This window comes from Plecotus auritus (assembly GCF_963455305.1).
Source record: "Plecotus auritus genome assembly, chromosome: 6".
Classification (NCBI taxonomy): Eukaryota; Metazoa; Chordata; class Mammalia; order Chiroptera; family Vespertilionidae; genus Plecotus; species Plecotus auritus.
The window spans coordinates 159,402,900-159,415,839 of record NC_137773.1 but is presented as its reverse complement, the minus strand read 5'-3'; the positions used below and the strand labels follow the sequence as shown (position 1 = coordinate 159,415,839).

Here is a 12,940-nt window from a genome sequence, read left to right as displayed (position 1 = left end):
AGCCCAAAATTTTTTTCTAGATTAAGATGTAACAGAATTTATTTTTATGTAGTGAGTCAAAGATGACATACATCTGAATTAAATACACTTAACATCATTAGAAACTTAATGTTATCAATTCACTAAGGAATACAAGGGACTGAAGGGTTAATGAGCACTAATAGTATTCATTAGACTTTTATATTGGTGATATATAAATAGACAATCCAGACCTATGGTCTCTAGAAAAAGAGCTACTCATGGTCCAATTGAAAGACCAAATTATTGATTAAATGGTTGCTTAGGGAAGTGCAGAATTAGAGGAAAGGAAATCTGTTCTTACAAGAAATTTCATTCAAGCCTCATGACCGCTAATATATCCTTTTGTTCCACTGTAGCGATATTTCTCTTTAAGAAATCTGACCTAGACATCCAGGCTCTCGGAGTACTCCTTTTTCTCCAGATAGGACTGGAAAAATACTGACAAGCTCTTAGGTGTATTGTTTTACCTATTTTACAAATGAGAGATTTTAGACTTAAAGACTTGAAGCCACTTGCCCAGCATGATTCCTACCAGGAAATGGGAGTGTAGGAGTTTGAACTTAAGCAATGTGACTCTAGCTAGTCTCCTTGCCTTTAACCACTCCCCTGCTAATGCATGGTACTATCTCTCATGGTTTTTTTTAATACGTTTTATTGATTTTTTACAGAGAGGAAGGGAGAGGGATAGAGAGTTAGAAACATCGATGAGAGAGAAATATCCATCAGCTGCCTCCTGCACACTCCCTACTGGGTAGGTGCCTGCAACCAAGGTACATGCCCTTGACTGGAATCGAACCCGGGACCCTTGAGTCCACAGGCCAACGCTCTATCCACTGAGCCAAACCGGTCAGGGCTCTCTCATGTTTTTAATGGAAGATACAGGCACTAGAGAGAGAGTCAGAAGCTTGCCTGAGGCATCAAAGTGAGTCCCAGAGAGTATTGCTTATCTTGTAAAACTAGATGATCTAGTTGGATACATGCCTAGTTCTTTCCTTCCCGTTACCTTTTGATTCTACTAAATAATTTCTCCTAGACTCAGCTCCACTACAGAGTATTAAGGGGGTGTCACAGTGGTAGCAGTGGTGACTATTAAGAGCCCTACTAGATGAAGGGAGTCTTGAGTAGTCCAGTTGCCCAACCTCACTTGGAGCCTGTTCCAAATTTACAAGACCTCGAGATGAAAGTTTTATTTTATTGCAAAAGGCAGTGGCTTTTCTAACAGTTGGTGACATTCATGAAGAGTAATGAGAGAAAGAGCACCATTTTGAAACAATGGTAATGCTGTTGTTCAAAGCATTTCAGAACTTCAGAAATTTTGATTTTTTTTTTAAATATATTTTATTGATATTTTACAGAGGGGAAGGGAGAGGGATAGAGAGCTAGAAACATCGATGAGAGAGAAACATCGATCAGCTGCCTCCTGCACACCCCCCACTGGGGATGTGCCCGCAACTAAGGTACATGCCCTTGACCGGAATCGAACCCGGGACCCTTGAGTCCGCAGGCCGACGCTCTATCCACTGAGCCAAACCGGTTTCGGCTTTTTGATTTTTTTTTTTTTTTTAATATATTAGAACTTCAGAAATTTTTTACAGATCACATAAAAACAGTTATGTGGCCTGACTGAGACATTAATTCCTACCATTACATTGTAGGATGGGTTACCTTAGGAAAACTTTACAGTTGACAGGTAGCCTCTCCAGTGGATGGCTTTATCTTTGGGGTTGGCACTTCCTGGTCACATCCCTAGGTTCTGTTAATGACCTTACTTTGGGGGTCTGAATTCTCACTGACTGACTACAAGAGGAGCAAAGAACAAGAGTAGAGTGAGGATATAGAGGAGAAAATCTATGAGCTGTTATTATACTAACATATGTCATACAAAAACTAAAAAAGAATGAACAAATTAGGGACTTCTAAATTGGGAGGGAGGGAGGGGTGGAACATTTAAAATAGTTTCATTCTAATCAAAATACTAATGCTGGATGTTGTCAACAGCAATAGATTCTTTTTTTTTTTTTCCAACAGTGGATTCTATCAGACCCTTATCCATGGAATCTAACTGGGGGCCAATAAACAGAATTCTTTAATGTGCATGATCACTCTTGAATTTTCCTTTCTGATAAGTGCAACTTCCTAGCTTAGTTCCAACCCCTGGAACCTGGATAGTATGTTTACAGTTTCATAGAAAGCAGTTTAGTGATTAAATGACTGATAATTACATTACCCACTAAGTACTGTTTCTAAACTAATTAGGACTGCCAAATAATGAACCTCTTTTTAAATGACAATGAAAATTGCAAGCAAACCAGTTCAGATTTTCATAGCATACCAATTAAATTAGATGACTTAATCTAATTTGGGAGGGGGAGAGGTGATGCCCTTTATCAGGATTTGAGAGTGAGTTGCAAAGTGTGTGTTCCAGCTGCTTTATTAAACTTGAATGCTCTGATTATGAGTTTTAAAGGTACAGGCTAACTGCCACCTTTGTAGCAGATTTTTAAAAGGAAACTTGATCAGTGTTTCCTATTAAAAGTCTCTATTTTGTTTTTTTTTCCTATCCTATCTAATAAAGAGGGGATATGCTAATTGACCATCACACCATCACAAAGATGGCTGCACCCACAGCTGAGGCCAAGTTCCCATAAGGAGCCTTAATGAGCAATCAGCAGGGACCTGAGGCTATGCCTTCCCCCGCCCCCACAGGGCTTGACAGGGTACCTCAGGCTTCGCCCCCTGCCCTGGCGTCAGGCTGGGGGACCTCAGGCCACACCCCCCCGCCCCAGTGCCAGGCCAGGGGACCTGAGGCCATGCCCCTGCCCGGCAGGGCTTGACGGGGGATCTCAAGGTGCTCTTCCCATTCTGGTGCTGGGCTAGGGGACCTCAGGCCGGGCCCCCCACCAGGTGGGGCTTGACAGGGGACTTCAGGCCGTGCCCCCCACCCCAGCACCAGGCCAGGGGACCTGAGGCTGCACCCCCCTGCCTGGCTGGGCTTGACAGGGGACCTCAGGCCGTGCCCCACACCCAGCGGGGCTTGACAGAGGACCTCAAGGTGCACCCCCAGTGCTGGGTCGGAGGAACTCAGGCCGCACCCCTGCCCAGTGGGGCTTGACGGGGGACCTGAGGCTGCGCCCCTCCGCGTGGCGGGGCTTGACAGGGGATCTCAGGCTGTGTCCCCCACCTGGCGGGGCTTGATGGAGGACCTCAAGGCACACCCCCCCCCCCTGGGTCTGGGCTGGGGGACCTCAGGCCACGCTCCCCATCCTGGCGCCAGGCCAGGGGACCTGAGGTTACGCCCCCTGCCCAGCAGGGCTTGACAAGGGTGGGACTGGCTGGGTCTGGATCTAGCCCAATGGGGGTGGGGGGGCTGGCCAGGTCTGGTTCTCACACGATTTTGAGGTGCATGTGGGTGGGTGGGGACTTGACTCTGGGTCCCATGGTGTGCCCCAGACTCTGACAGGAGGAAGGTTTTCATATACATTTTACTAATTTTCTTTCATCTCTGACACTTCTATTATAGAGAAAGGGCAAATAGCAACATTAAATTATTTCCTCTAATTAATCCCCTTTCAATGTGCACGAATTTCGTGCACCGGGTCACTAGTATAAAAATAAGTTCGAAACTATACACATAGTGATGATGTTCACTGCAGTATTAGTAACAATAGCTAAAATCTATGAACAAGCTAAATGTCCAGCCAACATTCCAAAGGCTGAACTGGGGGGTGATGAAGGAGCTGTAGGGAGAGGGTTACTGGGTAAAAACTGTCAAAATGTAGCTTGCGGCTGCATGTCACCTCACTATTGGTATGTCAGGCCAGCTCAGTCCTTTCAGGACAAATCCAAAAAATTGTGGGTTTTTTTCTCTCCAAATGATGAATATTTATAAAACTGACTTTAAGTATCTAACACTTTGGCAAAAGATGCAGGCCAAACAGAATCCAGTGGCAAACTAAAGGTCTTTTAAAACCAAAACCTTTATTCTTAGAAAAGATGTTGTAGTGTTTCTTTTATAGTTAGTAATATTGGGATAGAACTTTTGTCAAAAACTTCTAAAAACCTAGTATCAACCTGACAAAGGAACTAGTAATTATACACCTTAAAAATCTGTAGCAACAAATACTATTCTGTTATGAAAGCTACACATCAAACACACCCTGTGTGGAAAAAAAACAGACTTCAGATGACTATCTACTGGGAAATATCACAAAAATAGGAGAAAAGAATGTCAGAGGTCTGAAGCTGCATTGTACTTCTGTAATGGTCGAAATATTTTCTGGGCTGTCCAATATGGTAGCCAAGGTGGCCATTTAGCACTTGAAATGTGGCTAGTGTGACTGAAGAACTGACTTTTTAATTATATTTAATTTAAATTTAGTCACAGGTGACTAGTGATGACCATATTGGGTAGTGCAATTCTAAAGTATTTTTCAGTAAAAATTATGTGGTTTACAGGAAAGAAGCCATGTCACATAATGAAGTGATGGGAAAATTGGCTGTAGAGTTGTGAATTAATTAATCAACTCAGTAGGAGGGCTGCATTGTTTTTTATAGTATCCTATATAATAAAAGCCTAATATGCAAATTGTCCCCTCGGGCGGTCATTCTACCGGGAGACCGGGAGTTCGACTGCTCCCTATGACATGCGCTGACCACCAGGAGGCAGCACGGAACATGACGGGCATCAGCGATGTGGCGCTGGCGGCAGGTGGCAGTGGAGGCGCTATTGGCCCTGAAGAGCCCTGACGAGAGCAGGACCATGGCGGGATAATGGAGCAGATGAGTGGGCTGCGCCAGGCCAAGGTGGGTGCGAGCGGGGGCCCGATTGCCCCGCCGATTGCCCCGCAGATGGCGACCAGCGGTGTCAGTGCAGGGGCAGGGCCACCACCCAGCTCCCGGGCGCTGAGGGAGCCAGGCCCAACTGATCACCTTGCAGGTGGGATGGTGGAGCAGATGAGGGGTGGTACCAGGCCAAGGTGGGGTGCCAGGTGAGGCTGCGGGGTTGTGAGGCTGGGGGTGCGAGCTGGGGCTGCAAGGCTCAGGTGCAAGCTGAGGCCCGATCTCCGCAGGCCACCCCAAGGGACCCCACCTGTGCACGAATTTGTGCACCAGGCCTCTAGTTTGAAAATAAAAGCTGACTGAAAGTTTCTTTTTATTATCATAATCTACACTAATAAAAGAGTCAGATGCAAATTGAACATACCTTTGTGACGCCCACCAGCCAATCAGGAATGAGTATGCAAATTAACCAACAAAGATGGCAGGTTAATTTGCAAATGCAGGTGCCAAGCGGCAACGGCGCAGGCGTTCCACACTGCCCCAGCCGCTCCAGGCCTCTGGGCAGAGTGGGAAGGCGGAAAGGCAGCTCTGGGCCGGAGCAAAGGCGTGCTGGCAGCCAGGGGAAGGAAGACCCATTCTTGCATGAATCTTCGTGCATCGGGCCTCTAGTATGCTAATAATGCTAAGCAATGTTCAGTAATAAACTTTTCCTCTTCGCCAGTGTGGGCTGTACTGGTTCCTGCTCTCCCCTTAGTATAGCAGCTATTCTCTACAATTCCTCAAATGTGTACAAGGACAAAAGAAAATCTAATGGATTAGTATGTGTGGTAGCCATTAGAGCTTTTTACAAATATTTGGTTCTCCCTCTTTCCAGGCACATGGTAAAATTTCACTTCCCTACCCTTTGAACTCAAGTATAGCCATGGGACTTGCTTCAGACAATCTTCTAAGCATAAGCTATAAAAGGCCTGACATGCTGTACCATGCTTTTTGCCCTTTGCCATACTCTATAGAGGTTATTCCTGTAGCATGGTTTCTGGAGTGACAACCATGACCAACTCAAATGAACATGTGGTATGTGCAAGAAACAAACCTTTATTATTCTATGAGATTTGAGGGTTGTTATTGTAGGATCTAGTCCAAGCTTGTCAAATTCAAAGGCTAACACGGGCCAAATAAATGAGGCATGCAGCCCGCGGGCCGCGAGTTTGACATGCTTGATCTAGTTTGCCTGACATACAATATATCTTCTAATTTTCCTTAGGAATTTAAGAACTTAGAAATGGAATCAGAGCTTAGAATTGAAAGTATATAATGAACAGTTGAAATTTCAAGAACTTAATCTATATGAATTCACCTTTAAGAACCTTGAGAGCAGAGAAATGATGAAGCATAGCAGCAATCATCTAGTAGCCACACTCCAATTCATTTAATATAGCATGGTATTAAGAGTATATGGATTCTGATAAAAAAATGGACAAAGGAATATAATGGAAGGTCACTGTAAAGCAAACATAAGACACTTAAATATATAACTGATGCTCAACTTCACTTATTGAATTAGACAGGGTCAAACTAAGCTATCTATACTAATAAAAGAGTAATATGCTAATTAGACCGGACATCTTCTGGACATCCTTCCAAAGCCACAGTAGCAGGGGCTGAGGCAGAGGTGGTTAGGGGCGATCAGGCCAGCAGGGGGGAGCAGTTAGGGGCATCAGGCTGGCAGGGGAGGGCAGTTAGGGGGCTGTCAGGCCACAAGGGGAGGGCAGTTAGGGGGCGATCAAGCTGGCAGGCAGAGGAGGTTAGGGGGTGATCAGGTCAGCAGGCAGAGGCGGTTAGGGGCAATCAGGCTGGCAGGGGAGCAGTTAGGGCATCAGGCCGGTAGGGGAGGGCAGTTAGGGGGCTGTCAGGCCACCAGGGGAGGGGCAGTTAGGGGACGATCAGGCTGGCAGGCAGAGGCGGTTAGGGGTTATCAGGCAGGCAGGCAGGCGAGTGGTTAGGAGCCAGCAGTCCCAGATTGCGAGAGGGATGGCCAACTAAACAGGCTGTCAGCCATCCCCCGAGGGGGTCCTGGATTGGAGAGGGTGCAGGCTGGGCTGAGGAACCCCCCGCCATGCACGAATTTCGTGCACCAGGCCTCTAGTCCTATATAATAAAAGGCTAATATGCAAATCGACCGAACAGCAGAATGACTAGTCACTATGATGCGCACTGACCACCAGGGGGCACACGTTCAACATAGGAACTCCCACAGGGCGAGTGCTGCTCAGCCAGAAGCCGGGCTCACGGCTGGCGAGTGCAGTGGCCGTGGCGGGGAGCAGGCCTAAGCCGGCAGTTGGACATCCCTTGAGGGCTCCTGGACTGCAGGAGGGCACAGGCTGGGCTGAGAGACTCCCTCCCCCAAGTGCACGAATTGCATGAACCGGGCCTCTAGTGCTGTAACAAGAATGAACACAGCTAATACAGTATCTTAACACAATAAAGTCTATTTCTGACTTGTGCAACCTGATAGGGCTTGAGCAGCTTTCTTCCATCTTGTAGTTACACTATTTGAAGCACTGGCTCCCATTGCCATACCAACTCTTGACTGTCTTGGAGGGAAGTAATATGTCACTTCTGCTCCCATTCTATAGGCAAGAATAAATCATTAAGATCCCTACCTAACTGTATTTAAGGTACCAGGAAAACATTGTTTAGTTGTATGTCCAGGAAAAAGGAAAGCTATGGTGTACACATGGCCTTGCCTCTGCCACATTCAAAAGTGCAAAAATAAAACTAGGTAATTAGTTTGAATGGAGATCGAACCTGCAGCCATGGTATATCAGGATAACACTCTAACCAACTGAGTTATCCAGCGAGGGCCTGAAAAATAAAATCTTACACATTCATCAGCAGGGGCCACTTTCAACAAATTATGGTACATCCATATTCTTGGAATACCTTAGTCATGAGAAAGCTCTTTATGAATATAAAATAAGATTGGAGATATATAACTATGTGCAAGAAATCAACAATGTGTGAGATACCCAATTTGGGTAAAAAATAAAAAAATACTTAAAAAAAATTGGTAACATTGCCTTCAGAAGGGGAACTTGGAGACAGGGAGACTTTCACTGTAGAATCTATTGTAAATTTTGAATTTTTAGCCATGTCCATGTATTACCTAACCAAAATTTAAACTGTTTATAGAGAGGATATGAATCCAGAATGCCACTGCGTGACCTGAGCAAGTTGCTTCATCTTTGTTTGCTCATTGGCAAAAGGGGTTTAAATTACCTACATCTTGTTGGAAACCAGTTGCTCTATTTCTAAAGAAAATTATGATAATTGGTTTGGTTGTTTCAATCACGTGATCTAGAAATATGAAAACAGAACAGCTTGTGGGGCAGTCAGAAAAAGCCTCTAGGGCAGGGGTGAGCAAACTTTTTGACTCGAGGGCCACAATGGGTTCTTAAACTGGACCGGAGGGCCGGAACAAAAGCATGGATGGAGTGTTTGTGTGAACTAATATAAATTCAAAGTAAAGGAGTGGAGGGGAGAGCAAGAGAACCCTCCGGTCTTTCGGCTCCGCGGGCCAGATAGAACAGCAGAACGGGCCTGATTTGGCCCGCGGGCCGTAGTTTGCCCACGGCTGCCTAGGGTGACATTTAATACTTGTGTTCTCCCCATCATAAAGGCATTAGGTGCTTGTTGTATGGAGACAAAACTTTAGGGTCACAAGGACAGAAGCAAGCCATTCTTTGAGATATCCCCTCCGCTTCCCTAATTAGTATCCTACAGTTAGAAAAAGACTGAAATGATATTTTTCTAATTCATGCAAGGACCAAAGAACCGAGAGAAAAACTCTAAGTACTACACACTTCATTTTCCTACATATTGCCGACTTCCTGCTATCATGTTTTGATACCTTTTTGCAGGTTGGGATATTTCGTTTGCTCTAAAGCACATTGATATTTAGATGACAAAAGATAACAGAAGGTCCATTTGTTTTAGTTTAACAGACATTTATTCCTTTAGTTGAACAACCTCTACATACAAAATAGATGGTTTGAGATCTGAGTGGAAAGTAATTTAGGTCTTAAGAGGTTTTATGAGTTTGCTACATGTTTTCTGGAAATCATTTAACCAAGCCTTCTAAGACCCATGAAGAAAATAAGAAAAATTGGTTAAAAAAGGAAACCAGCAATTAGGATTTTAGAACCAAACTACCTTTAAGTCAGCAAACCCAGAATTGGAAATTGGAGCCAATTCCTCTTCTATATTTCCTGCACGCTCAGATTCACCCTGGGAAACAGAAGCCTGGTTTATTGTAAAACAAGAGGCAAACATAACGTGGTGGTATGATTTAACATTAAGATGGGCACAATTGAAGGCCTGGAAAGTTTGTGGAATGGTAAGGATTTTGAAGGTAGTTTGCCCAAGGATGAGAAAAATAATTGTAGACAATGCCCAAGGTTAGACTGGAAACCTTAAACTTGTATTGACACCAATACATGACTATTCTCAGTAACATTATAGGAATAATGGATGTAGTGGGTTGGCCCAAGATGACTTATAAGACTAAATGGACTAAGCCAAATACCCTTAAATAAAGTCAACTGTATTTCCTCCCTTAAGGTGGCTAACGGATTCATAATAGTTATAACACAACATACCTTAAAAGTTAATTCCCTTCTCATTTGTTCAATTTCCATCAGTTTCAATACACACCAACGTAATTACTATTACTACTTTGCATGAAATTCAGTCATGGGATTCAGACAGGGCTTCTAGCTTTTGATGTGAAAGTGAGTGGTACTATGGAGACCAAGCCAGTTTTGTTTAGGTAAACTAGGATGTTTAAGAGAACCCTCTTTCAACAGGATCATTCAATTCTCCTAAAAAATGGTGGCATTCTTTTTAACTTTTCTTCTTTCAGAAGCAGCGGTTTATTGGGTTAATCTAAAAAATGTGAACCCCCTACTTAACTTTCATTTTTCTGCACAGACCATGAGAATGGATTAGGTTATCTTTCACATTTCCAAGCAAAATGCAAACTCCAAAAAACAGCCCCTTGAGAGTAAACAAGCAGAGAGCATTGCCATTACCCTAATAAAGCTGTAGGTTTCATCACATGCACCAACAAATCTACTGGCTAGTTTTGCACTCTTTCACAGAATTTTACACCTATACCAAACACTGACATAGGAAACTCCCTAGTAAGATAAAGCAGCGATTTTCAATCAGTATACTGTGGCACACTGGCGGGACACTATTTTTAAAACATGCAGTACCTGACTAGTCAGGGGCACTTAACCTCTAGCCCCCTTCGATTGTCAAGTTAAAAAAGAATGGGTCAAAATACCTATTTTTGGTCAGATTGGCAAAACAATACTTTTTGGTGTGCTGCAGAATTTTAGTAATTAGTTTATGTGTGCCATGAGATGAAAAAGGTTGAAAATCGCTGACATAAAGCCAAGACAAAAGCGTCTATCTTATGAGTAACGAGACACACCATCACTTATAGTCTTCAAACATTATTGCACTTTAACTTTTATAATGTGACAATGCATTCATAAGACAACCTGCAGACTAGTTTTAACAAATTAAAGAACACTTTTAAGCAGACGTGACTGTCCTAAATTGTTTATTAGGTAAGAATTTTACAAACATTACTTATATTAGCGGTAACGGTGGAGCTGCAGAGTATTGCGCCTTCTCCAAGCTGCACGGCGAGAACCACCAATAGTGTGGTGGAACTTGTGGCCCTTCCCAAGGCCACGGCTCTTGCGGCCCGCAGATGTCAGCCCTCGCATCTCCCTGTGCTTGTGGACTGGTTTGGTGATCCATTGGGTGTCAGGATTTCTTCTGATAGCTTTATGGAATGGATCAATGAGGATAACCTCAAAGAATTTGTACGTGGAATCTTCACCAACCCAGTAAGAATTCAGGACTCTCAGAGCCCCACAGTGGCGTCCAGCTCGCTCCTAGAAGAGGAAAAAAGGTCAGCCTCCCACATTTCCCATAGTAGCAAATTCGGAACAAATAATTCTCTTTAGTTCGCCACTAGACAGACTATGGTACACAACCACTAAGTATGAAAAGGTAAACTTACTATTCCCTACTATTAGCCCCTATCTAATAAATGGGGTTAGTGAATGCCTTTAAGGAATGACTAAGAATATCTAGCTAACAAAATTTAGGATTCTGGAACTTACCTTTTTTCTAATACAATAGAGGAGGGGGATCAGCAAACTTCTTACAAAAACCTTAACGTTTAGCATAATTTAGGCACTACAGGCCACAATGGTCTCTTTTGCATAGCTTTGCCTTTTTACTGTCCTTCAAAAGCTTAGGTTCCAAGGTTCACACTAATCATAAAACACTTTCTGACATATATGAGCAAAGAGAAGTTAGTAACAGACTTACAAAGTCTTTGACAGAAACTCGACCAATGTTAATAGTAAAACTCACAAACCCCATCTTAACACAAAGGGCTCACCAGGGCATAAGTTAGCTATCAGAAAAGTTGCAAAAATCTATGTATGTCACCTCCGAGAGGTAACTAATACAACTGCTTCTCAAAAAACCACTTACTTCGGCAACAGACTGAAGACTTCGAGCAAACTTTAGCTGGTTAACGCCGTGATGGACAGGCTTGCCGTAGGTCGCACCCTTAGGAACAGGGCGCTTGCGGCCACCACGGCGCACGCGAATCCGATATATGACATAACCTATAAACAAAAATTACGGTAATTTTATAAAAATCATAGAGTGCAAGACTCAATGACATGTCACTTTTGCTCCTACGTCAAATATATTCAGTCCATAAATCAAATACTACAGACCTAGTGATGGTAAAACACCAGTTTGAGATCCACTTTTAAAAAACACGAAGAAGTTATTTTTCAAATCCTTTGTTAACCACACAGAGAGAAACTTCTCATTCTCACTCTACACTGTTATTTTCCTTTAGTCCAGACTCGTGCAAATTTGTAATCTGCAACACACTTGCTAGAGGAGCTAGACAACTATTTACTGGTCAACAACTTCAATGTGTTGATAGCTGAAGACAGTCGCTGCCAAAGAACTACGTGAAGGAAGACATCGGGGCAATAGCTGCTCTTCCTACTCACCAGTCTCTAGCTTTTCCCGGGGAATACAATTTTATCCAAGCATCCAGGCCGAGACCACTCACCTTGCTTGGCCTTGTAGCCCAGCCTGCGCGCTTTGTCGGGCCGGGTGGGGCGGGGGGCCCTGTGGAGCGCAGAGAGCTGGCGGTACTGCCAGCAGCGCACCCTGAGAAGGAAGCGCATTACATCGGACTGCTTCTTCCTCCATAGCTCCTGGATGTACTTGTAAGCGCCCATCTTGGTTTACCTTTGAGAGAACACCGGGTATTAAGGACTGCGTACGTCCATCTTAGTTCCCCACCAGCCACAAGGCAACCACTGAGGATGAAAATGGCTCTGCACCAACTGCAGTGCAAAGCTAGCCTAACCCCCACCTCTGCGTTCATGAAAAGCAGCGCTCAGTCACCTCTGCGACCCCAGAGAGGGCAACGCAGGAAGACCCTCGGCGCATTTTTTTTTTCCTGCACGAAAGAATGGCGCAAGACTTAGGCCCTGAAAGGGCGGATCACTGCGGCAGGCGGCATCCCCAAGAGCCCGGCCCCGTCTGCAAAGAGACTTCGCCGACAATACAGGGGAATGTTGCCGCCGCCAGAAGGTTAACTCCCTAGGAAAAAGCATTTACCCTACCCAACCGACCGACTCGCTTCAGGAAGCCCTGGCCCTGCTTCCTATTCCTCTGCCCCACGCCTCCCTTTCCTTCACGCTCTAGGCCCAGCTCGAATTCGCGCCGCCATCATACCATCCCCCAGCTCGCCCCGGCGGCCGCCTCTCCATAACCCCGTTGCCCCGCATCCTAATCAAACTCACGCCGCACAGGAGGCGGGAGGAGCTCTGAGGACGCAGGGTCCCCGAGCCTGGATGGCCCGGGCAGAGGGAGATGAGCAGCGGATGAATTAGCGTATATCTCCAACACGGCTTACCTGATGGCTGCGGCCAGACGGAAAGGAAGAGCCTCTCTCCCACAATCCTCTTTGGGCTCCTCCCCCACTTCAGCGAAACTCTTTCCGGTAGAAAGCTGAGGCCTC

At 44.9% G+C, this 12,940-nt stretch overlaps 2 protein-coding genes across 3 annotated transcripts in view; one reads left to right on the top strand and one right to left on the bottom strand.

The window, feature by feature from the left end:
• The window catches only part of NKIRAS1 (NFKB inhibitor interacting Ras like 1), a 107,076-nt gene that overhangs the window by 29,713 nt on the left and 64,423 nt on the right, over positions 1-12,940 (top strand). The gene's annotated exons all lie outside the window — the stretch shown is intronic.
• Positions 10,413-12,914, bottom strand: RPL15 (ribosomal protein L15). 2 transcript variants are annotated; one of them, XM_080674747.1, is made up of 4 exons: positions 12,836-12,914; positions 11,981-12,162; positions 11,380-11,516; positions 10,413-10,769 (listed from the first exon to the last, which is right to left on the bottom strand). In XM_080674747.1, exons 2-4 carry the CDS (start codon positions 12,150-12,152, stop codon positions 10,464-10,466), a joined length of 615 nt encoding a protein of 204 aa, XP_080530873.1. In that variant the 5' UTR covers positions 12,153-12,162; positions 12,836-12,914; the 3' UTR covers positions 10,413-10,463. The 2 variants fall into 2 exon arrangements, with proteins under 2 accessions (XP_080530873.1, XP_080530874.1); XM_080674748.1 differs by having other exon boundaries at positions 12,723-12,876.